The sequence below is a fragment of the Calonectris borealis genome, chromosome 4, assembly GCF_964195595.1.
Source record: "Calonectris borealis chromosome 4, bCalBor7.hap1.2, whole genome shotgun sequence".
Lineage (NCBI taxonomy): Eukaryota > Metazoa > Chordata > Aves > Procellariiformes > Procellariidae > Calonectris > Calonectris borealis.
The window spans coordinates 29412400-29439649 of NC_134315.1; the positions used below are offsets into that span (position 1 = coordinate 29412400).

General features: G+C 40.1%; 1 protein-coding gene across 1 annotated transcript in view; it reads right to left on the minus strand.

Moving 5' to 3' along the window:
* Positions 1–4488: 4488 nt before the first annotated feature.
* The window catches only part of GABRA4 (gamma-aminobutyric acid type A receptor subunit alpha4), a 40996-nt gene continuing 18234 nt past the window's right edge, over positions 4489–27250 (minus strand). Inside the window, exons 8-9 of the mRNA XM_075149011.1 lie at positions 25763–26022; positions 4489–5736 (exon numbers count right to left, since the gene is read on the minus strand). Of these exons, the coding sequence (XP_075005112.1) occupies positions 5203–5736; positions 25763–26022 (794 nt within the window). The 3' untranslated portion in view covers positions 4489–5202. The remainder of the gene's footprint in view (positions 5737–25762; positions 26023–27250) is intronic.

Sequence of the window (27250 nt, forward strand, 5' to 3'; positions counted from 1 at the left end):
ATTAATGCATAACAGACTCTTCCAAAATGGTGCATTTTTCCTTCCAGTAAACTTCCTGTTTAAAGTGCATTGAAGTCAATGAAAAACACATATTGATTTCAGTGGATACCAGTACAGGCCCTCACAACAATATAAATATAACTTGCCTTGGAATCACACAGTAAAAGAAATATAAGGTCATGAAAAAATAAAAAATCTATTTGGGGAGAAAAGGTGCTATTGTCACTTAACTCGTTTATTTTTTCTTGGATTTTTTCCTAGTTTTTGGGGGCTTGGGAGGGTGGGGGTGGGGTGTTAATACTGACCTCCATAAGGCTATTTACCCTTTGGATTTTCACTGAGTAAGAAATTTTATTTACAGAGTTTTGCTCCTCCAACTTTACGCTGTATTGCTTTATGCTTGTCAGACTACGAAGAGAAGCACCTCCTATTCTCCGCACTTCCCACTGACCTGCCACAAACTTACTGCCACATAGTTCTGCAGTTCTGTAATACTTCTAAAACTTTGATCTTGGCTTTATGCATATCATCATTAAAGATTATACTTCACCTAGGCTTCTCAACACTACAGTTGCCATTTTCCTAATCTGTTACTCAATGTTAGGATCAGATAAATCCAAGGGCAAATTTTTGTCAGTTGTCTGTATTGCAATTCCCAACAGTGCTAGCCACACAACATCTATCAATTTAAGTGCAGTCAAGCCCTACTGGCAAGTCTCAGGAAGACAAGGAAAAAACTCACCAGAATTTCTTTTCTCCTACATCTTTTGGGTCAAGCAAAAGTTCCGGAACCCAGTGTGCAAAGTCCATGATCTACTCTGCTTTCTATACAGATCTCTTGGAAGCTACTGGGATTTGGGGGGAGAGTGTGCTATAGCAGAAACAATGCTCCAGATTCTCACACTGAGAAGGGTTCTCCAGGTGGCCAATATGTCTCTCTTACACAACTTGTGTGGTCATTTCTTCCATTTTGGCCTTCCCTCCACTTCCAATAGCAAAAGGGAGATGGGAATGTTAGGCTTTGGATAAACTGGATAAATATACACTGTACACTCTGATGTCCTCACATGGCACACAGACACTGTACTACAGCATAGGGTACAATGAGGCCAAATGACATACAGGAGGTACACAAGAAAGTGGAAGGAGACAGAACTCTGTGAATATTGAAAAGCTGAGTTCATTCACTTTTCTGTGGAAATACTGGTTAAATCCTATTAAATACAGTCACTTGGTTTCCCCAATTTTTTTGCAAGGTCCATCCTGAATGATGAAAATGAAGAGATGCCAAAGGCTATGCTTGAAGACTCTGTAATCAATAACTTTTAGCTCGCGTTAACAGAAAAGCTCTAGTCACATTCTTTATTAAATTATTTACCTCTTTCATTCAATTATCATATGGTCTACTTGCCTGATTGCAAGGTAATGTAGAGTGGATGACTAAACAGGAGTTTACAGACTCTACTTTTTTTCTTAAAAAACATGTGGGAGAAGAAATGCGCCACCGACATCCATTTGATGGAGACGAGTCCATTTTATAGGAGGAGAAACAGACTCCAGTTCTGCTGGTGAGCTCTAAGAGCTCAGGTCACCATGGGGTCTAGGGGTCTAGGTTTGCCTCCTTCCTTGCCTTCATTATTTTTGCAATTGCAGTGAAATCTGTTAATAGTGGGCTGATAGAAATTTGACCTTGCTCACAGTTGACTATAAAATACACTTCAGTTCCTGTGAAGGCAATCTTCCTGAACCGAGTTTTTAACTGGTTTTCTTAAATGACTGCGCTACTGGTTGGGGCTGCATCACTGCAATCTGTGGGAGTTTTGCTGTTGGTAACAATGTCTCCGAGGAAACAGCAGTCAGTGGAGATCTGTCTCTGTTTCCTGGTAAGGTTTTTTGGCTTTCTATCCAGTTTCCTTTCCTGATCATAGAGATGCCTATCTATCTGAAGTGTTGGCTTAGTTTTAAATCACTATGGTACTGTCAAAAAAAGATTGTTCGACAATGCCAATAGAAAAAAAAAAAAAAAAAGGAGCTCCTGTAGAGTTCATCTCACTCAAACCCATCCCTAATAAGCCATTTTGTCACTGAAATGACACCTGCAACATTCTCCCTTAGGATTTTACTTAGCAGTGTTGAACATTTGAGCCACTATATTTAGCATATTCCTGCTTTTGTTTGTGCTTCTGAATTACACAGTATTCAGAACCTGCCAGTATTACTGAGGTTACTGCAGGTTCTTTACTGTTTCTGATCACTCTACAAGGAGATTAAATATAAAGAAGAACAATTGTTAACAATAAATTCCTATTTACATTGTCCATAGATGCTTTGGAAAGCTAGTTATGGTAATTTCTTCATATGTTGTAACACAAAAATGTAGCACAGTACAATAAATTAGTCCTAGACTCATAATGAGATTTTTTTTTTTTATATCTCATTTTGAACGTAGGCATGCAAGTGTTGGAAGGTACTTCAGAAATACACTGACAGACTAAAAATAGATTTTTTTTCTGTGGCATCATTAAAAATTTCTTCCAAAATGGAAGAATAGAAATAAATATTTGGAATCTATTAATTTTTGTGATCCTTTTTTCCTCCTTGTAAGTCTTTAAAATGAAACAGGAACTACAAATGAATCCAGGTAGCACATTTAGATCGATCTTGGTCAAATAGCCTGAACCGGTGTCGATCCTACTGAACAATGCACTGAAAAAGCTGATTATACAATCAGTACATGGGGATGGGTGGAAGGAAGAGACTAGCTGTTTCTAGTGAATCGTTTAAGCTCTGCCTGCAAGAAAACATCCTTGATTTTCATCATAGAGGAAAGCAAAGAATAATTTCAGTAACTTTGGGTGCAAACACTAGGTTCTCAACATACAGAAGGCCATTGATCTTCATACTAGAAATATTTTATCATTTGTGCAATTATGATCAATAATTGCGGGAGGATTAGCTTTGTTTCTTCTGGCTTAACAAAATAAATAAACAACATCTTGTAGACTAGCTTCAATTTTGACAATCTGCAATAATATGACCAAATTAGGGAAAAAACAGCTACAGCAACTAGAGATATTCAAAGATGCAGTTAGACATCTTGCATGGGTGCTATGTTTCTAGTTCTGTGTGATGGCACGTGTAATGGTTTTCTAAGGAGTTTGTAATCCCAGGCTTCTTCTAGATGCAAAAGGCAAAAAGGAAAGGACCATATCTGGCCTTTTGAGAGCATCACTTAAGTAAAAAAAAAGACTACGGTAACTGTTTATATCACTAAATCACAATAAAGTCATGTAAGACATTCCCACATCCTGTGCATTCTGTCAACAGTCCAATGCTATACATGAAATACCAGCCTGGGATCCAGACTCCACGATGTAGTACACACCTCTTGCACTCTCCCAGGTCCCGTAAGTTAAAGGTCAGATTCTCAGCCATGAACTGGCTAGAAAGTTTGGGGAGACAGAAAGAGGCACAGAGATACAGTCATGGTTTCACCATTCTGGGATCTTTTTACCCTGATTCTTGTCCCAACATAGTCTAGGGCAGTCTCATGCATGCCCTCAATTACCACAGCTGCTTGTGGTCTCCAGCAGTCACTTGATCATTACTTGGGCAGAGACTACTCAACACTCACCTGAGCTGCCCTCCCTGGGCTACCAATCTGCTATTCCAATCAACTGAAGCTAAGGATTAGTCCACTGAAAGGAGATTCGACTACTTCCAGACCCTTCAAAGGCACAGCCAGATCACAGCTGAGAATTTGGCCTTTGATTTTTACTGTGTGTCACCTGCACAGAAATGCTAACCATTTGCCTTGCCATATGGATCTGTGCAAACATTTTTAGATTTACTGCCAGCATATCTTCCACCCATTCTGGTGAAAAGAATATTTCTGATCAAGATTTCTATCAGATTTAAACTGTTCAATTCTTTAACAAAGTTGCCTGCTTGCATATTGCAGTTTGAACCCCTAAGAAAAGCACCTATCTATGCCATAGTGTAAGAGAAACAAATGGACCATAAATAAACCTCGTGTTCCCCCCAGGCTCCACCTAGAAACTTTCTATTCTTATTTATGTCACAGCATTCCTTCACAAAAGGGTGTCTCATTCACTCAAAGATGTGCCATAGCCACACTCATCAAAGCACCGGAAAATTTGTTTTGCTTAATTTTGAAGCCACTTTTAAAACCGTGTTGAAAATAGAACTTGACTCAAACATTATGTAAAAGGGGACGGGGGAAATATATGTGCAAAGGAAATCAGAGGAGTGTGCCCAAAAAATATGGGGTGGGGCGGGGGGGGGGGAGGAAACAAAACCAAAACCCAAACAAACCAAACTCAAAAGCATCCAAAAGAACGAACAAAGAATTCAAACAAAAATTTGAACATTGTGGGCCTGGTCCTCCTCTACCACAATGGATGTAATTTAGGAATAAATCTGCTCAAGCTGGTCAGCAAGGTCAAAGAAGAGCCACACACTTAAGATCATCTTACGAAACAAAAAATTCCAATTTTGAGAATTACATCAGATTTCAGATTTTACAAGGTTCACTCATTCTCATTTTGGAGTGAGAATTTCCCAGGTTGCAACGCAAAATAATGTTTAGTAAAAATATACGGAGCTCTACAACTCCTTTGCATAACTTTTCTGGAGTTGCACTCTCCCAGGCTGGACTCTCTTTTCTTTTTCCACTGTTCATTTTCTTCCCCCCATTCTGCCAATTTTAATCTAGCAGGGAAAGTCCTTTTCTAGCGAGCACTGTCAAAATATTCAGGACATGGACCTTGCACTCAGAGAATGCAATGCTGTGCCCAGACAGCAGTGCTGGGAGCCTCAGGGATTTTTAATAATCAACATGCGTATTCCTAGCAGTCAAGATGTGTTCCACTGCACAGCTGTGCACCTCTGCCTTTGATTTGTTTGGGGTGCATGTTCCTCCCACAGGCAAGTTCTGCGCAGCCAGAGTAGTCTGTCTGAAGAGAATGATTGTTCACTGCTAGCTGAAGGGAGGAAGACAAATCTGTTACCCATTTCCCTGGTAGGAGTTACTAATTATCCCCAATAACTCCAGCCTTTACAATGGGAAAGTAGCACACAGCTATTATAAATAAGAATTACTGACCTTTTTAAATAGTTTCAAAAGAAGAAACTCTGCATCAAATGTGAATATAATTTAGGAACTACTACATAGCAGCAAAACTACATTAGACTTTCCGATTTTTCCATGGTATCCTTGGATAGATACACCACCCAGTAGACCATGTTAAAAGCTCCAAAGGTAACAGGAAATAAAATGCGTGCATATTTGTCTATCTTACTCGTGCCAGAGTGGGAGGCAGGGGGAGCAGGTGATGTGACAGCAGATGGCTTTGCAGATGCTCCTAATGTGTTAGGTGTGGTGGTCTGAATCTGCTCCAGTCTAGATCCAAGCAAGTGCTGAATGGAAGGGGATCCAGCTGTGGCATGCTGGGATACAAATCCAGTTAAAATTGGGGTAGAAGGAGGAGCTGGAGGGGTAGCTCTTGCAGAAGATAATGTCTCTGATGCATTGATGCGTGTGAAAGGGTTGGGACTTGATGCAGAAAGGGAGCGGGGTGTAATGTCAGAAGACCCCTGAGCTACAGAGGGAGGCTGGATGGAGCTGTGCCTTGTGTCAATTCGGCTCCCACCATCAGCTTCGGACTGTACTGTGGCGTTCGTTCTTTTCCTCACATTTGAATTGGCATCTGTACTCTGCAAAGTTTAAAAAAAAATACTAGTCATTCTTAAAATAAACACTTAAACAGAAGCAATGGAAACTTTATAACCAAGAACTATCAGAATAATACTCACAAATATAACCAGTAGCTTGATCCGGAAGATACCACACCTCGTGAAAATAGATTTAATAGCATATAAAGTGATAAACATGAGTTCCTTTTACCTGTGGCTGGAATACCAGAGTGAACACATCTGATGCATCACACTCCATGTGATGTGGTACCTACGTAAACTTAATACCATGAGGCTAAGGATTCTTGGGTTAGAGTTGGGGTTTTTTTCCAGGCTTATGCTCAAAAAAAAATTCTCTGATGTTTACTTATTTTTCTGATGATATAAAAACGTTCTAGATGCATGCCACTTACCAGCCATGATGATTTACTTCAGTTTTATATCTCCAGAAAAGTAACTACCATATATTAGAAACTCTAGTCTGTCTTCTATAATAGATGCTATTAAAATGCAAGTATATACCAAACCAAGTTACCACATTGCTGCTCTTTCAGAAATAAAGGCAGTGCTTTTCCACATCAACCACAGGCAATAAATTCTCCAGCTGCAATTGAACCAGTGAATAAAGCAGTCTTTCATCAACTACTCCTTTCCATTAATTAACTAAGAAAAGCCGTGAATTCTCCATCACTTGGTGTCTTCAGGCAAGTCTGGATGTCTTTCTGAAAGATATACTTAAGCCAAATAGTACTTATTAGGTTGGACTGAGAAACTGAAATACAGATAAGGAAGTACAGATGGGAAATCCAGCAGAGTTTAATATTTTACTGACTTCTGGGAGTGGGACTCAGGCTCTGCCTTTCTTCTCTGCATTTAAGAGGAAGCCTAACATCTCTTGAACCTCCTTCTGGAAGGGTACCTGAAGAACAGACTTCTTTTGAACTTTCAGCCCTGCACTAAAATATAATATGATATATACTCTATTTTAGATGTAATATGTGAATATACTTTGTGCAAAGGCTCACTGTTTTCCAAAAGACAAAGATTTAATGGCAGATAGGGTACATATACTCAACAGCAGCAATACAGGTCTAAATACAGGCAGGACCAAACAATCGCTTGTTATATATCAAAAATCACATGTTTTGCACCTCTCTGATGACACTGTTCCCAAGCATTGCCCTGCACCACACCTACTGTGCCTTTGGCTCCCCTTTCTTTCCCCTCTACCAGAGAAGCCTGCCAAAGCTCACAGCACAAGGAAAAGGGAGAGAAAGTGGGCAGCAATCTCTCATCCCTCCTTCATCCAACAGCAATTCCCTCCAGCTAAGTACCAGAGCAGTAACGGAGAACAACTCAGGTGTTATTCAAGGTACTAGTACCTTGAATAGTGAGAAGAGTGAGAAGAGTGACAACCATGTCTGTCTGCTGCATCAGTTGTCCTTAGCTGTTTTGCTCAAGGAAACAGAGAAATGGGAGCTGAAAAAAAGATCTGAAAAAGCAATTACAATTAAAAAAAAAAAAAAAAATCACTTGACATCTCCAGTACTCCCACCATGGCCAGAATGCTGGTTCCAAATCCTGTTAATTGCAACACAAATCAGTCACTGGCAATACTGCTGGCCTGAATTTATCTGAAGCTGTCACAGATATATATGCCAGTTCAAGGCTGATGTATTTGCCAGCTCATGGTTGATACATCAAATAATCCCTCTTAGGTTTCACAGTTTTCCTTCCTGCATAGAAGCGTGTCAATCCCTTTTATTTATTTTTCTGCATCTGCATCCAAAGAGGACTGGAATAAACATCAGAGCAAACTGGTATTTCCTGAAAGAAACACTAATTGTACTGTTTGAAAGGGAAGCCTGAGTCACTCTTCGGGAAGTGCAGAAGTACACACAGGTGTGCAATTTGGATACTTTCACACTAGGGTTGTGATCAATGGTGTCAATGACTCTGGAATAGTAAAGCAGCATTCAAGACTGCTAAATTGAAATTATAAAATACAGGAGAGGAGTGCATTTTCTAGAGATTTGGTAACACCTGATGGAGTATTGCCTGTTACTTGAAGGCTTGCAAAGCTAAGCAGATGCAAGTCATCAGTGTTCACTGTCCAAAACAATAGCTCTGTGCTATGAAGAAGCTGGCACTAGAGTCATTGAGAGGAGGTGAGTTTTACCTTCTACATGCAGATCCTTGGACAAGCTGGCTTTGCTCAAGTAAGATTCTCCCATCATAAAGCTCTCAAGCAGTGCCTGAGGAGCAAAAGCCCACAGGCTGGGACAGGAGTTGCAAAGTAGATCTGCACTGGAACTAAGACATGTCTTGCTTTCCTCCTGCTCTCTGCCTACATTAGACCAGTAGCTTAGAGGTGGTGCTGCTGGAGAACAGGAATACCACATCTTCAATCACTCCAAGCGCAACCATAAAAGAATGGCCCCAAGAGTAGAACAGAGAATTAAGTGCAATTCAGAGGCACCGTTTAACACTCCTGCTCACTTGTATTGTCACCTGTTCTCAACAACCAGCTCAGTATCCTTCCCTTCCGTGCATCATCAACCACAGACACTGGTAAGACAGACAGGTAACAGCCAGGCTCCTTCTCACATCCCAGTCATCTCTATTTCTTTTGTGGGAACTTGCTTCCATCAATACATTTGCATAATACCTCCTCTTCCCCCCACTTTGGCTGTCATCTAAGTGACCAAATAAGACCTGTTGCTATATAATCCACTACTCATGTCCCATTACAGTGTTTATTCTAGAATAAAATTATCTACACTATTTCAAATGATCAAAACATGCAACTGTTTAAAAGTCTACTGGGCATTCTCTTTCTTGCCACAGATACCCCAAACTTCCAATACTTCAGGAACCTTAAGTTTAGAGAGAAACCCAGTTTCCACATAAGTATTACAATGTTCACAAAGCCCAAATGGATAACATCGTAAGATATCACAACATAGCACTGCATAACAAGCCCCAAAAATATTTTTTGTTAATTCTCTGGAAACCACCTTCCAAGCACTCAGAGCATGGAAATCAGAAATGGTATTTCTAACGTGCTCCACAGACAACATATCACTGAAAACTGGTTGTTCTTGCGTAATGTCATTGTAATAGTTTGGATTTGTGCTCTTGAATTGAACCTTGTCCTTGAAACGTACTGAAACAAGCATGTTCCATGGAGAGAGATGTTACATTACACATGGAAAGGCAGGGGCTTTGGCCACTGCAGAACCGTTAATTCTCACTCTAACAGTGCTGGGAGCAACTTAAATATTGGAGATAGACAGAAAATCTCCTGAGTCAGTGCTTAGCTCCAATACCTTATGCACCCCAGAAGCCCTAAGGGGAACACACTCCAACTCCTGTCCCTAGTAGGTTTTGCAGAATCGCTGTGCACCAGCAAAACAAGAGGCAGGCAGCCTACCTCACTGCTCCCTTTTTTAACAGGACAGCTATATTACTCATGCTGTGAGTGGCGAGCACCCAGCCTCATGCCCTGTCAAAGCTGAGCAGAATGCACACTCATTCTTAGGATGGCCTTACCAGCACGTTGCCCACCACCTCCCCTCAAATACCCTTTTCTTGCACTTGCTTTGCTCAAGACTATATCATGACAATAGCTCATTCTCCTCCTTCAGAGCACGCAGGTGTGTCTCACTTTTGGTCTCTCCAGTTGAAAAGTCTCTAGCAAAAATTCTTGTTATTGATTGTATACATATGATCCCTACATATTCCTCTATTCAATGATAGAAAGATAATTCATTTCTTCCCACATTAGTCTATTCCTCATCTGTACTGATGCCATCTCACAACTCTACATCACCTGAAGGTTAGTGCCAAGGTCACTATAGAAGTATTAAACACAGTTGGTTCCATGGCCACACCTTAACAAACCAAATTCTGTTGACATCAGCAGAAGTCAGGTTAACCACTACATTGCAAAACATAGTGAAATGCGACAGTCCGTTTGTACTAAGCAAAACATTCCACAGACATTTCAGCTATGCTGCATACCCCTAATAAAAGGATATTGTGATAATGACAATCTGACCAATAAAATTATATATATATGTAAAGCCCTTGCTGCCTCCTCAAATTATTTTACTTCGTCTTTTTAAAAATAACACCAAGAAACACAAACCTCCTGCCTACCGGTAGCTTTTAGTTTGGAGGCATGAAAACAAGAAATAAAATATGAAAATCAAATGGAAACCAAATTAAATACAACCCATGAAATGAAAGTATTATCCAAGTAAAGACTCCTTTCTGAGGGCAAGTCAGGAAACCACTCAATTATCCTGAGCCAACAGAGAGCTGCTGTGCTACTCCAGATGGGGCTCCACAGGAATTACTGAGTCCACTTTTTTTAGATTCTCACTCTAGATTGAGAAAGGATCTGATTTGCTGGAGACGTTTCAGTGAGATTTTTGGGAGACGTTTAAAATGGTGTAGCTCAGAAATGCAAAATGGGAGCCTGGAAACGACCATAAAATGCAGTGTATTACAGCGTGCAACGCCAACTTAATACATTTGATAAACACAACAACTTGCTGCTTATGTAAATGTCACCCTTCCTTTGAAATAGCCTGTCATTCTGACTTGGTCCAACCAACTCCACACTTCACAACCACCACCAAACCAGACGTTGTAAGCACTTTGCTTTGCTATATCCTCCTTCAAGCGGAAACTTTCTTACTATTGATCCTGTCAGGAGAATTCAGCCTCTGAACCATAACTAGCAGAAACACTATGGATGAAAGTTTCAAAATCCTGAGTAATCTGAGAGCATAATTTCTGTCCATGCATAGACAAAGTTCTCAAGAGCTTGATAATAATCTAAGAATATATTTTTTGTAATAATTGTAGGACATCTTCATTGGATAAAGTTCTGTGGTTGGCTGGGATATGTTAATGCTAAGAATCTATAGCACTGATCTCCTATTTGATTTTTAACAGCCAAGATTGGCAACAGTGAAAGCTAAGTTTCAGCCTCCATGGGACTTCAAACATTTATCACCGAGACTTTGATTTAGGGACACTAAAAGGTACAACATGCCAGAGGTAGATAGGTGGCTGCACCAACAAAGCCAAGGAATTGACCAAGCATAAGGAAGACTCCAGCCTTTTTCAGAAGAGGTTGATAATCACTCCTTCTTTCTATCCAAACGAATATTCCATTAGTCCATACAACTAAAAAAAAAAAAAAAAAAAAAAAAGCATGTCAGTGCAAGAGATTTAGAAAGCTCCCATTCTATGCATTAGCATACTTTACTGGGGAGGCAGGGGGCCATAGGATAGGACAGGAGGTTCAAATTCTGTCAGACAAGGAAATAATTGAATCTGTTCACAGGTCCCATTTCCTGGAGAAGTGTTCCAGTTATTAAGCCTGTGACACACCTCTGCCTCCCTATTTGTTGAAAACAGCTGGAGCATGCTAGTTGTAAATAGCAGTTCCTGAAGGCCAAGCTTACAGATCCAAAGCCCTCTCCCATGGTGCTCCATCTGGATGGGATTCAGCATTCCGGATTTGAGGTTTCAGCATCACTCCCTTAGAGACCTGGGTCTCCTCAGACACCAGGTGCGTACGCAGGACTGAGTCTCACCAGGTCTGTGGATGATTTGCTCCAACATCCAAGTTCTTTAGGGAATTTGTGTACTAAAACTAAAGAAACAAGCGAAAACCTCACTGCAGTTTACAACCAAGGAGTGCAGTCAGATGATTTACAGCTCAGAGCAGAGCATGTCAGATCTTTGCAAAGATGTAGCCTTCTGAGATATCAATGCAAAAACATGTCACAGAAGTGACTGGTAATTCCTAGCACTTCAGCTAAGAGCTGTTTTAGTTCTGGGGTTTGATTGTTCTGCCCACCCTGAATAATAATAGGCACATAGTCTAATTGGTGGACTTAGTAGTGTTAGGTTGGACTCGATCTTAAGGGTCTTTTCCAACCTAAATGATTCTATGATTCTATGATTCTAATTTACATGAGGTGATAATAGACTTCCACCAAATTTGGTACTAAACTCATTAAAAAGGCACCAGATCTGGAATAAAATATTGAAGGATAGCTGTGTTCCCTGTAGTCTGAGAGTCAACTAATGACTTGCCAAGTTAAATTGATTTGAGAAGATGGAAACTGTTTTATCATGATCAATAAAACAGCATGCAGTTATGCAAAAAGCTTTTGAAATATTTACTGTATTAAAAAGCATAGAGATCTTGCTTTAATTTTAAGCATCAGATGCTATTTTGTAGGATTTTTGTCTTCAGAAGAACTGAAATGGGGAAAGATACATTCAGTACAAATTCTTCCTATGTAAAAAGTCCTGATGTAAAATGCCCTTTTGCTAGTCCTAGAGCAGAAAGTCCATTTTATTTGGCATGAAGATAGGATAACTAAACCAACCTCCTTGCAGGCGTGTGTAAAATGTGGTAATTAATGCTGTAACCTTCTCTTGACAAGTGGATTCACGTGCAATTGACCATGAATAATACAATGAACGATGCTGTTAGCACACTTCAGGATAAATCTATACAATTTATTGTTAAATACTATGGCAGATTTGTGGAGCAAGTTTGGTGGTCAGCTTCTATGGCAGAGTGTATAAAACAAAAAAAAAATACCCAACAACAAATCTATCGCAAAAAATCAATTCTCACATCATTTGCTTTTCCATCTAAGCTCAACTTTGATGGATACTGCTGTTTACTACTGCACTAAAATGATGCACAAGTATGAGTCAATCTAAACTCTTCAATATTTAACACGGTTTGCACACTAGAAACAGCTGCTCACATAATGTGGAAATTCTGAAACTTTACCGAAGCCTACACAAGCCTTGTCTTGAGCCAAAAAAATAAAGTACTGGATTGTTTTGTATGTATTACCAGTTTTTGACAAGCAAGCCAATTTTGCACTTCAATGAAGTCAAGATTGCAAATTTAGCATGAACTGAAGCAGCATGCAGCGGCTGAGCTGAGATTCATGGGAAGGGGATCATTAGCACAGCAACATACAATACTGAACTGACAAACTTAGTCATCTTGTTACAGAACAAAGAAAGAGAGTTGGTAACAACCACAGTATGTACTGCCTATGATAAGGCCAACGTAGAATCTGTAAAACAAACAAGAACACTATTTAAAAGTCACATGCCAAGTCCTGGGGAGAATGCAGCAATGATAAAAGTGATTACCAGGGCATCAAGCAACTTCATTCTCAGGACCGTATTTAAGAAGGTAAGCACCAAGAACACTGCAAGCTGTGAGAAATTCTTGTGTTGGTACAGCACTGTACGGAGTTAGCTCCTTCATACAACTCAAGAGCATCTTCCTATAGCCTGTTAGTGCTCTACATAGCAGCTGCAACTCAGTCTCTGCAATTTTAAATTGCTTCATAGTTTGTATGAAGAACACATTCTGTTGGGATTTAAATCCAAAGTAAGCAGTTCCTATTGCCTGAGCTAACAGAGAACCCGGAGTATTACACATTAAAACTAGGGCCATGCATTTGCAATATAATTCAGGGCTATTCTTCTAATCTGCCTCGGCACTCCTTGGAAAATAGTTCAGCAGTCTTGCGGTTGGATATATAGATACTTCAGAAGACTTGCAACAGCCTCATCCTACAACAGACCTTCACAGCAACATTGTGCAAGGTACCAGGGCTGCTTTTGCACCATTGGTTTACTGAAACAGAGTTCATTGCTGCAGGCCAATGTATTTTCTAGATCTTTAAGTGGATCTTTCACACAGGATTTCACTAAAGTGGTATCTCTCTCTGGGACAGAGGCAGTACAATATTTAAAGCAGTAGCTTCTACTTTCTCAGGGATAAATTCACAGCAGAATTTACAAGTCGCAACACCACCGTCTGGTACCAGTCCTAGTGGGAGAGAGCTAATGCTTCGACATCCAGCAAGCAGCTGTCAAAGCTGGAGAAAATGCCCTGGGTAGGATCAGAGCCTAGATTACATGCCTTTGCAGAAGCAGCCATCCAACTCTACCCAGTGCTCTCAGCTCTGAGCTCTTTCCTGAAGCTAGATAGCAAAGTCACACTGAAAAGACACAAACAAAAAGACTCTGTCCTCTATAGTAATCCAGAGACCAGGATGGGAACCTAGGTTTGGTGATAGGAGACCTCTTCTTAAATCTGCACTGACTGTTGCAGGGATATCAACACAGGCTTCCCACATCTCAAATGCTTCCCCACCAGGCCACTGGATATTCTAGGACAAGTGGTCCTCGTTCCTTGTTATAGATGTTGCGTTCTGCACATTTCAATCTCACCCTCCCGTTGCAGTGCATGCACAGACAAGCTGGCTCCAGAGTCAATTCCTCTCCTTCTCCCTGGCCCCATATAAATTATTTAACATAACAAGAGCAGCTTCAATAGGAACTTAACATCCCGTGGACTACCTAGCAGTCTGGTTACTAATACAATTCTCCAAGACAGAAGGGGCAGGACTCAAGCCTGCTCAGGCTCCCATGTGGGGTTTGTGGGAGGCTCTAACAGGCATGCTGGCCATTCAGATGAAATGGAGTAGGTATTTTTCCACTTAAGATGCATGGCAAACATTTTGGAAGCAGCAAGTCAGTTCTGTACATGCCTACCCAGGGAAATTTAGTAATTAAGCCTTGTAGGTGCCTAATCACCATTTTGGATACTTAATCTCCCTAAGTAAAAAAACAAACAAACAAACAAACAAACAAAACCAAAAACAAACATCAAAACAAAAAAACAACAAAAAAAAAACCCCACAACCTGAAAAGGGGACCACAATCAAAGCAGTTTTAACATTGCATGAAATTATAGAATTCTCAATACTTGGTGAAGTAAGGAGGGGGGCCAGCAAAACCGCTACCATGGACTTCCGGAGGGCGGACTTTGGCCTGCTCAGGACACTGGTCGAGAGGGTCCCTTGGGAGACAGTCCTGAAGGGCAAAGGGGTCCAGGAAGGCTGGACGTTCTTCAAGAAGGAAGTCTTAAAGGCGCAGGAGCGGGCTGTCCCCATGTGCCGTAAGAAGAACGGGCGGGGAAGACCACCTGCCTGGCTGAACGGGAAGCTCTGGCTGGAACTCAGTTAAAAAAGGAGAGTTTATCACCTTTGGAAGAAGGGGCAGGCAACTCAAGAAGAGTACAGGGATCTCGTGAGGTCGTGCAGGGTGGAAATTAGAAAGGCAAAAGCCCAGCTAGAACTCAACCTGGCCACTGTCGTGAGAGACAACAAAAAATGCTTTTACAAGTATATTAATGACAAAAGGAGAGCCAAGGAGAATCTCCATCCTTTATTGGATACCAGGGGCGGGGCAGGGGGGAGGGGAACGTTGCCACCAAGGACGAGGATAAGGCTAAGGTACTCAAGGCCTTCTTTGCCTCAGTCTTTAATAGTCAGAGCAGTTATCCTCAGGGTACTCAGTCCCCTGAGCTGGAAGACAGGGACAGCGAGCAGGATAAACCCCCCCTAATCCAAGAGGAAGCAGTTAATGACCTGCTACGCCACCTGGATGCTCACAAGTCTATGGGGCCAGATGGGATCCACCTGAGGGTACTGAGGGAGCTGGCAGAGGAGCTTGCCAAGCCGCTCTCCATCATTTTGAGGGCGCTCACAAGCCATGTCCAGGACAACCAGGGGATCAGGCCCAGTCAGCACGGGTTCATGGAAGGCAGGTCCTGCTTGACCAACCTGATCTCCTTCTATGACCAGGTGACCTGCCTAGTGGATGAGGGAAAGGCTGTGGATGTGGTCTACCTGGACTTCAGTAAAGCCTTTGACACTGTCTCCCACAGCATTCTCCTAGAGAAACTGGCGGCTCACGGCTTAGACAGGTGCACTCTTTGCTGGGCAAAAAACTGGCTGGACAAAAAACTGGCCGAGCCCAGAGAGTTGTGGTGAACGGAGTTAAATCCAGTTGGCGGCCGGTCACGAGCGGTGTTCCCCAGGGCTCAGTTTTGGGGCTGGTCCTGTTCAATATCTTTATCAACAATCTCGATGAGGGGATCGAGTGCTCCCTCAGTAAGTTTGCAGATGACACCAAGTTGAGCGGAGCGTTGATCTGCTCGAGGGTAGGAAGGCTCTGCAGAGGGACCAGGACAGGCTGGATCCATGGGCCGAGGCCAACTGTATGAGGTTCAACAAGGCCAAGTGTCGGGTCCTGCACTTCGGCCACAACAACCCCAGGCAACGCTACAGGCTTGGGGAAGAGTGGCTGGAAAGCTGCCCAGAGATAAAGGACCTGGGGGTGCTGGTTGACAGCCGGCTGAACATGAGCCGGCAGTGTGCCCAGGTGGCCAAGAAGGCCAACGACATCCTGACTTGTATCAGAAAGAGTGTGGCCAGCAGGAGTAGGGAGGTGATCGTGCCCCTGTACTCGGCACTGGTAAGGCCGCACCTCGAACACTGTGTTCAGTTCTGGGCCCCTCACTACAAGAAGGACATTGAGGTGCTGGAGCGTGTCCAGAGAAGGGCAACGAAGCTGGTGACGGGCCTGGAGCACAAGTCTTATGAGGAGCTGCTGAGGGAACTGGGGTTGTTTAGTCTGGAGAAGAGGAGGCTGAGGGGAGACCTCATCGCGCTCTACAACTACCTGAAAGGAGGTTGTAGCGAGGTGGGTGTTGGTCTCATCCTATCGCTAGTTACTTGGGAGAAGAGAGGAAATGGCCTCAAGTTGTGCCAAGGGAGGTTTAGACTGGACATTAGGAGAAATTTCTTTACTGAAAGAGTGGTCAGGCCTTGGAACAGGCTGCCCAGGGAAGTGGTTGAGTCACCATCCCTGGAAGTATTTAAAAGATGTGTAGATGAGGTGCTTAGGGACATGGTTTAGTAGGCATGATAGTGTTGGGTTGATGGTTGGACTTGATGATCTTGGAAGTCTTTTCCAACCTTAATGATTCTATGAATTCTATGAATTCTATGATTCTATTCTATGAATTGTTTATTAGAATAATCAAGCATATAACAATGAGGTGTTACTATAATGAAATGAGAAGTGAACAGTAAATAAACATCTTTATGCCTCGCTGTTAATTTTACAAGACTAAGATTAGAGCCTTCCATGACAGCAGTATTAAACCTTTAAAAAGTCAGAGGTAAATTAATATACAGGAAGATCAGTGATGTGATATATGAAAGCATAGGTTTCCCAAATTGGGAGATCTCAATTAATTCAAACAAAAACTCATGTAAAAATTGAAGGCTTAAAGCAACCTGGCATTACTTACTGTTTAGCTGCAACACGAAAATTGTTTGTGTGGTAATTTAGCAATATTTTCCTATTAAATTCTACCACAGTGGTTTTTATCCTTACCATTCCTTCCTAAGGAAACAGTCTGTTCTTCTGGGAGGACATTATATAGCCTGCCAAATTCACACCATTTGACATTTACCAGGGAAGTAGCATGTTGTCATCAGTGTAAATAATGCTGCTTGTCCCAAATCCCACTGAGTCACCATATTGCCGTGCTGTTAGCAAATGCACAACTTGGAGGAGAAATCTACCGTGTTTTACTATTATGTTGTAGAGCCAGTCAATCAAAATTTTACTGGAATAGTACCAGAGATTTTGTTTTGCCTTACAGAGCCCTGGAATATGACCAAATAAAAGCTCCACCTGCCACAAAATACAATGAATTCTAGTCCACAGATTTAGCAGTGCAAAGAGCAATGCAGATTATTTGGAGAGAAAAAGTGAGGGGAGATAAACTATAAGAGCCAGTGCACCATCCATGCTGCTCATTTTCTGATCTGAATCATGTGATGGGAGGGGAGGAGAGGTAAGAGCAGCACTCCATCTTACGTTCCACCGTTACACATGCCTAAAAGTGCATGATGTGGAAGAAAAGTGAATTCAAGGTTATAGAGAGACATAAATTAGAAGGAGCTTTTTTTCAAAAATTGGATGCCAAATTTATGCCAAATAAACCCATCCACCTGTATGATACTTAAGAACCATATATACACATACATACATATATGGTTCTTAAGTACTGGTGTGTACAATTCTTAAAGATTTCGTTTATATCATGACAAAAATGAAAGAACTGAAAACATAACTACAGGGAGGGGGAAATAAATCTATTAGGATAGGTTGTGTGCTAACCAACTGTGGAGGTGCTCTGTGTAACATCTACGAAAGGAAGAACAGCTGATTAAGGACCAAAGACCTTCATTATTTTCTGTATCTTTCAATTTTCAGTGACCTTACAGCTGTAGTTAAATTTGCTTCAGTAGTTTGCTGAAAATGCCTTGAACATTCATTGCCTCGTAGATTTTCCCAAGCCTCTCAATGTTTATTTCTTCTGACTCCAATTTTCCCGGTGTAAAAATGAAGTCAGCTAGAAATCTCACACACAGCTGTGAAACTCAATTGCAATTTAGTGTCATTGGGCTCACCAGTATTGAAAACTCTTTGCGGAGGGGAAACAAAACTGAAATTTAAATATAAATACAGAAAAAGGTTTAAGCAGAAAATATGAAGAGCCTTGTGTTCAAAGCCATCGTTTCATACTAATCATCATAGGGAAAACTATAAACTCCCTGACAATTTGCATTATAAGGGATGCTGAACAATCTGAAAATCTTACTCCTGTCACCATACAAGTTTATTCTGACTTAGTGTTTCTGAAAAGCCACCACATATTTTTTGAGTACTTGATGTTTGCCTATACAAAAAAAAAAAAAAAGAAGGAAATTTCAATTAGATCAATACAAGACCTTGCTTAATGCCTGCAACTGGCATTAGTAATAAAAGTTATTTTCGTGTTAAAGAGGATTGTATTGCTTATTCTAATGACGAAACCATAAGGAGTGTCTCTTTTCAGTAGATCAGCACAATGACAGAGAAAGGCACTTAAGCGTATTTTAAAAATTAAAAACAATGGGGTGTGGTATTTTCTAGAATAACCACTTGAAAGATTGACATTACTGAGCTATGCTTCAGTTTCCAAAATAAAAGCCTTATCTTAAATACCATTTAAATTAAGTCTTCCAGTAACTACAGTAAACACTGTCAGGTATTTGAGCATCAGATGAATAACAGCAGAGCATATCCCTCATAGTCCCTTCCCTTATTGTGGTAGTTCATTATAATACTTATAGAAAATTGAAGAGTGAGCAAATACCACATTTCCTAGTAAGGTTTAGGAAGGTAGTACTCCAGCAGGATCTCTTGTTTAGTAATAAATCAGGTGTTGAAACTAAAATCCTGCTTTTTGTGCATATTTAAAAAAAAATAAAATAGATAAATAACCCAAACAAAAACCATTTCTACTATCATTAAGAAAAACCTCATTCCCCAACTTCAAAGTCCAACAATTTTGTTCATTTTATCAACATCAGGCTTTTTTTTATTTTTTTTACATCACAGGTAAGTTGGGTGAGAATCTAGCCCCAAACGTCATACTACATTGCACACTTCCAGTAATTACTCTGCTCGCTTTACCGTAGACAAATGTTTCTACTTCCAGCGTAAATTTATTCCACAACCCAACCATGTTAAAGGTAGAGCAATATCAGGTTCTTGGAAAGAGACCAAATTTTTTAATATAACACTTTAATTTGTGCTATTTAGAAAGACATACTATGTGAAATATTAAGAAAACCATTTTAAATTGTACACCCCACATTTATGCCCCAATCGTATTGTTTGAGCATATATTTAGCTTTAAACTTTGCGAGTAGTGCCAGTTGCTGGGTAGGACTATCTAAGTCTATCGAACCAAGTAAAAAAAAAACAAAAACCAAAGAAAAACAACAACAAAAAAACAAACAAAACCAATTAAAAAAAAAAAGGGGGAAAAAAACCACAAAACATTGTACCTGAGCACCACAGTTAATAAAATATTTTAAGAACCATTTTGTCTACAGGTATCCAAACATTCAAAGTTCCCACTAAATCACCGCAGCGTTACCCCAGGTAGTCATTCTCTCCCATCTTTCAAATAGCATTCAGTACGAAATGTGCCAGTTGTTTATGACCTGCATCCTCTCTCATCCTACTTAAACATGATGCCAGCATATTATGACTGTAAATCATAGAGAGCAAAAATGTTGACTAATGAAACTAGAGTGACAGAAAACTGTTAACATGTCAAAAAAATTATTCACATGGCACAGCAGCCTCCCTTTGTATGGTCCTGTCCTTATATTTGCATGAACTCTATGCATTTATAGAATCATAGAATAGTTTGGGTTGGAAGGGACCTTTAAAGGTCATCTAGTCCAATCGCACTGCCATGGGCAGGGACATCTTCAACTAGATCAGGTTGCTCAGAGCCCCGTCCAACCTGACCTTGAATGTTGCCAGGGATGGGGCATCTACCACCTCTCTGGGCAACCTGTGCCAGTGTTTCACCACCCTCATTGTAAAAAAATTCTTCCTTATATCTAGTCTAAATCTACCATCTTTTAGTTTAAAACCATTCCGCCTTGTCCTGTCGCAACAGGCCCTGCTAAAAAGGCTCATTTCTTAAGCCTTAAGTCCTTCATTAGGATCTGAGTTTTAAATGCCACTGCCCTAAAAAAAAAAAAAAAAAAAAAAAGAACCATAACACCCTAGGCAGTGTAGAAGTAGCGAAACAGCAAAAAATTATTATTATATTTAAAATTGAAACACTGTTCCAACTGCAGGACTATACCAGTCACCCAGAGGAAGTAGGCTATGCATGCACATAAGGAGTTCAGTAAACAGACCATCACTTTGTGGTCCAAGTACTGCCATTACGATCTGTCTGCTCTTCAGATCTGTCTGCTCTTCAGATAACTCCCTCCACATGTGTGAAAAATGGGTGGGTTTAACTCCACTTCTCTATTTACTGGGACAGGGGAAGCTATTTCTCTACTAGTCCAAGGAAGAAGCAAAGAAATTAAGTGGTAAGTGCATTTCCCAGTACCTTCCAGTACTACTCTAGAGATGGTACATTTTATGCACCTCTCTTCATTATACATCTACATATTCAAAAAGAAGCTTTGGTTCAAAGGTTAGAATTTCCACTTTCACTTACAGTCTAGGCCTTAGACACAAGACACACACAAAAACAAACAGAACAAACCAAAACACAAAACAAACCAAAACACAAAAGAAAAAAAAAAGAAGTATCCAGCCTATGGCCTCTGGATTGTACCCAGCCCGTCAGAATAATTCATCCGGCCCAATCCTTGCTCTGGAAGTCATGAGACAGGGCACAGAGTCGGGCACAGAGATGAATTGCTCCAGATGTTTGTTCACCAAATGCTGCCAAAGGATCCCTGCTCTCCCTCCATCCCACCTCATGTAACTTGAGCTCTGTCCATATATGACTAAAAGGCAAGTACTCCCCATCACAGAAAATACATCTTAATCACATGAAAGCACGTATGAAGGTTGTCCACATGACAATGTTTCTTGTAAACTTGTCAGATACACATCAGTCACATATCACCCCAGCATGGATCCTCCTGGTGAGCAGAGGAGTGTGCATCTACATGGCACTGAAGAGTTTGACCCTTGAGTTCCTCTGTCAGATGCTACGGGACTTACTTAAGACAATGTGACACTTAACTGGCTTCAGAAAAAAGGAAGAAAGTTCAAGAGTTACCATCCACTTGTGACTGAGTTTGAAGAAATTATACCATTCAAAAGGTTTGTTTGAGCCTGACCTGTTTTTTCAAGTTTCACACTTTTAACAAACAGCTGAGGTTGAAGCTCGTGCTAACAGTGTTTAGGAGCCTATTTTTTGAAGGCTATTTTTCAGTAGCATTCTTCATCTCCAAAATTGGGTAGGTCTTTAAAAATAAACTTCATAGGAATACAGTGAAAAGGAAATAGTGCAGAAGCATAAAAATAGACTGAGGAGTCCAATAACAAACTATAAATCATTCATTTCCATCACAGATTGACTTGTAACAATACTTCTCCTTTTACTAAAGAAAGGAGTTCAGAACATTCAGGGACAAGTTCATTCATTCTAACCTGAGAGCATTTTAACTTGCTCCCAAGACAAGGATACCACAGGAGACCATAGTGTAAGTCATCTGTCTTGGCTTAGACAGACTCCAGTACTATCTCGCTGTGGCTGACAGAAGGGATGAGTGAGGTTGTCCAAGTCCCTTGAGAACTCAAGGTAGATCTCAAACGAGCTTGGGTCCTACTCATGGGATGTCTACTGCAGAACTGCACTCCTCCTTAATGGAAACGCATTAAGTTCATATCAGAAAGTTATAGGCAACAAGAAGAAAGAGTTGAAATGGGGTGGGAAGGGGGAGGAGGGTAAAAAGAGGTTGAATAATACCATGGCTAAAACCAAAGTGATAAAGGAGCACAGGCTGCATCTGCAGGCACTACAAAGGCTGTCCGCTCGCCCCGGCATCCCCAGCCCAGTAAATTAGCTTGACAACAGGATTTTTTGTTGGAATTAACACAGTTCAGATTACTTGGCTAGCATCCGAAACTCATTTAATACTTACTGTAATCAATATATTGATCAGTCATACCCACCATGTGGCTCCAAAAAAGTAAATATAATTACACAGAAGAGAATAACTTAGAAAAGCATATAGTCCATGTTTGCTACAGTAAAGATGTATTGGTTGTGGTGAAGAAATACATAATATGAATGAACAGATCCCAAATCATTTGATCATAATGATAGGAGTTGCCTTTGATCCAAGACAACTGGAAAAGTGTTTTTGACTGAAAAGAAAAAAAACAACCCACCACCAGAATTCTAATTGGCGTGAGTAAACTGACATAAACTGATTCAATATAGAAAACCCACTTTAATTCTATGGTCAAAAATTGGCCAAACACATACATGTCAAAAAAGAACTTCCAGTTACGTTCAATTTACCTTTATTTTACCAAATTTTACTATTAATATGCCTAATTTCTAGTACTATCGATATCAAAATCCCCGTGTTCTATAGGGAATCCAGTTTCATAGCCCAACTTTCTCCCTCCTAGAACCCCTCTAGGACAATCTCACCACGTTACTGGAGAAAAAAAAAAAAATAAAAAAAAAAAAATCAAATGCACGTAACCATCCAGTGAATAATGCAGAATCAACAGCCCATAAAATGAAACCCTCATTTAAAAGTATAATATCACCTTGTTTGTCTTCCTTAACAGCCTCAATTGCTCTGTATTTTTCTTGTTTTCAGGCGACTTATACAGACGGGACCTCAACTATGAAAAGCCAGCACAGCCAGCTGCATGCCATTTCAAGGCGGGCAAAAGTACAGGATTAACAGGCATAAGAGAGGGATCTTCCCCTCCAATTAGCAGAAGATCCAAAGCAGGTTGCAAATGGTGAGATATGCACCAGAAAGAACTGTAGGGTTTAGGATTCGGTCATTTTCTTTCCCAATTTACACACACTTCCTCCCTGAGCTAAGTGAAAATTTTTAACTTTGGGAGACTGGCAAATTTACCAGATTAGGCAAAGTCTGTTTGAAAAAAAGTTTCAAGTTTAAAATGAAACTTTTCCTTGAGCTCTGGCAATTGTATTGCTAACAACAGAATTTCTAGCACAATAGTGGCAATGTAGTACAGACTTTTTTTAAACACTCACTGGGTTAAGAAATCAAAGCCTATCATTTAGCTATGGAGATAAAATGTGTAGTTTTTATGTCAGAAAACAATGCTTACAGATTACATGCTAAAGTCAGACTATTGTCCTGCATTCTTTGTGCACCACAAACTCACAGGGAAGCTGAGATTCTGCTCTCTCTGGTAAATCAGCACTGATTAGACAGTATATGTGCAGGAAAAAAAATCGGATTCATAATAAGGCATAAGAAAATTCTAGATTAGCCTTTTATAAGCAAAACTAAAAATTTTAAGGACAGGACTATATTACACATCAGGTTGGAAAGAGTCTAACAGCCATATTCTAACAAATTAGAACAGCCATATTAGTTTCTGTTCTGCACAGCAGGAGACCAGAAGTCATCCTCTAGTCATGGAAAGGACTGCACAATAGCTAAGCCTTTATAACAGTACCTGTGGGCTCACCCGTACGCCTGTCCTGGAAGAGCAAAGACTCAACTCTTAGCATAGGCACAATTGGAGAAAAAGCAATAAAAAAAAACCAACAGTTCAAGGCACAATCAACATTATCACTCACTCACATACTCATAACATTATTATGTAACCCTTCAAGAAAGTAGATTGCTCCCTTGAGTGCTTTCAAGATCCTCAAACCTATAAGCACACTACCACATTTACCACAAAGGTATTAATTAAGCAGTGGAATAGAACTGTTCACATCTCATTTTATCTAGCTTTCAACTTGGGCAAAGGTGTGTGTTCTGTTGTTGCTGTTGTTAAAAAAAAAGAAAAAACAGGAAAAAAAAAGAGAGAAAGAGAAGTTTCTCCAAAACATGTGTGTAAATGGCTAAGCATGATACAAGTGTGACTTACAGCAATTCTGACCATGAATCAAAACAGTTTTGTTGAGCTTCCATCATTGCTACCTGAGAAAACTTCTATTTTTCCTTTTGTTTTAATCTTATAAATAAACCTAGGATGAAACTGTTCTTATGTAATTTATTTTCCTATGGAAAACCTGACTATCACCAAAAGCAGTATTTATTAACACTCCTCAGGAGTGCCCAAGATACTATACTAAACTGCATGCTGTACAATCAAGAAGCTTAGCATAAACTAACAGCACTAATACCTCTATGTACAAGGTGAACACTACTATAAACACACTTTTTCTTGTCCCCATCTCTTACTAGCAGCCAATAGAGTGACGAGTGATGAACTCTTCAGGAGCACATCTATCCTTTTAAGCAGAAATGGGAGCTAACAGAACACCACAACCAGGAGATTGAAGACAGTAATGATCTACGGTAGGAGAGCAATGAAGAGGAAGAAAAATGGAAGTGGGTGGACAGCAGCTGAGCAGCAATAGCAAATGGAAGGGGTGGGAAGGGAAAAAAGAGCAGATGAATAGGGAAGGAGACAAATGAGATGTGAAAAGAAACAGAAGACAAAATTACCAAGAGTTAGTCTAAAACAGAGGTTCTTAAATCATGGCTCAGTCAAAGGAAATTACAAAGTCAGCCTGACAGGAAGAGTAAATTACAATGCTGCTGTCAGCATCTTACTTCTTGAGCAGTGTTGCCAAGTCAGCCACAGCTGGGAACTACTGGCCTACCGCATGGCCGGTGCAAGTGCTGTAATGACTTTCTTACCTAGGTGTCTCATGAATAAAAGGAGAGATGTGGCAGAGAGTAAGCATATGGGAATGGGAAAAGGGAGGAAAGGAGAATCGCCATTGAGCTTAACTGGAAATGAGATCAAACTTCTATTAACTAGTCCGCACACTAAGATAGCTACCACACAATCCGAAGCACTATGAAAGCTGGAAAGCATTTTGTTAAACAGAGTTCCAAAACCTTTTCAGGAGTTGAGGTGAGCTCCTGTGCAAAGATACACAAATTACATAAAAATGAAATCTATGGTGGACACAAAGTTTTCATCCAGCATTCTTCAAAAATTCCTGAAATTGTAACTGATGAAGAAAGAAAACCTAGATAGGCAATACATGCAATGAAGGGAGAACTGTGATGTCTAGGGAATTGCTGCAAGGTACAACTCCAATGCTTTAGCTTATTTTAATTCATTAAAGACATGAGCCACATAAGATAACATGCTGCCCTTCTTATCTTATTATGTTATTATATTACAGATAATCTGTAATATCTTGGTCTGTATAATCAGTCCAATCAGAATCGGCGTGCAAATGGAAAGAAAGTTTCCTAAAGATACCCATCCTTACTGACCTTCACCAAAACACAACTAAATATAGAGGAGACTGCAGGTATGGACGGACACAACCTCCTCCTCTCCCCCGAGTTAGTCCAATAAGGCAAGTAAGAATTAAATCATGTTTTACAGGTTTTTATTATTGAATATAGTGTAGCATTAGGCTTCCATTAGGCTGACTTCACTGCATCATTAGCTTAGAGGGAACCTGGGAGGAAGTTAAAGGTCTTTTTTTACTGAGAAACACTACCAAAAACACAGAAAATGTTTGTATAAACTGAAAACGTACCGTGAGAATCTCTTCTGTACTTCTTTCTCTTTGTACTGGAGCAACTGGAAATTCAAGAAGGGATTTTACCGTCTTCCTTTTGGCTCTTTCCATTTGAATATTAGTAAAATAGTTGACAGCAGCAAACTCAATAAGAGCAGAGAACACAAAGGCAAAGCAGACTGCTATGAACCAGTCCATGGCAGTAGCGTAGGATACTTTTGGCAGTGAATGTCTTGCACTGATGCTCAGTGTCGTCATTGTCAACACTGTGGTTATTCCTTCAAAGAAATAAAGCAAAAGCACTGCTGAATCCAAGTAAAACAAAGTGAGAATAGGCAAGCAGATTGAAACAAAGAATTTTAAATCACTTAGGAGACTTTCTCTGCTGCTTGTGAACAGTGCATTAGTTTTAAGTCATAGCAACCATCATATATCTATGAGCAGATATGCACATAAAACACTTAACCAGTTTTTAAAGGAGGCATGGAAAGCCATGACTTCAGCAGATCATCTACAGTTTACATAAAGAAAACGTGGAAGCCTTCATTTCACACTTTTTTTATGTCAAGTTCAATAGAATTTCTTACAAGTTATTTTCTAAACATTTGAACATAATTTAAGTTGTTGAATAGGGGAGTGCTCCTCAGACTGCAACAAAAACATGATTTTTCCTGTAATGGGTTCAGAATGCCACCTACTAGTCTGTGTCTGTTCCTCTGATCCCACTCGTAATCCAGGTGCCATTAAGTCATAGCAAATTATTTTGGTGCTAAGGAAAACTAGAATATTATGTTAACAACTCTGTTAATTAAGAAACCATCACCTTATCTTTTAAACCTTTCTGCTACTAGTCAACTGATGAAATTTAATTAAATTTCATCTTCTGAAAGAAAAACTTTTTAATTAAAGTGTACAAGCATGAACACTGAACTCCATGGTAATACTTCAAATGCAAATACATGCTGTATAAAACCAAGGTATGGGGTCTTTTTTTCCTTTTTCATCCAAAATATCCCATATCATACAAATGTAAAATACCGAGTATATAGTAAACACTGCGTAAGTCCTACCATGATAACCTCAAGGAAGACTGACTACAAATGGAGATGTCTTTACTGTTATGAAAAGAACACTATACCCATTTTAATTCAAGATGAAATGCATATGCTCAGAAGAATTCAAAATAATTAAAAGCACGTTTTCCAACAGGATCCTCACATCCCCCATTCCCTAAATGGTGGTATTCCATCTGGGTAATCTAATATGAAAAAGCTTCACCTAGACATTGCCATACAGAGAACTGGACACAATGAAAACAGTCCTTCCTACTGAAGAAGAAAAAAAGAAAAAAGAGTAATAGCCAGCTCATGGTAGCACAAAGAATATCTCAGAGCAAACTTGGCAGGATAAAAACACAAATGCAAGCTCACAAAACCTTCTTCAGTGGGAAGGTGTTGAAAAACACACCACTGAAAATGTTTAAGTCTGAGAAAAAAAAAAAAATTA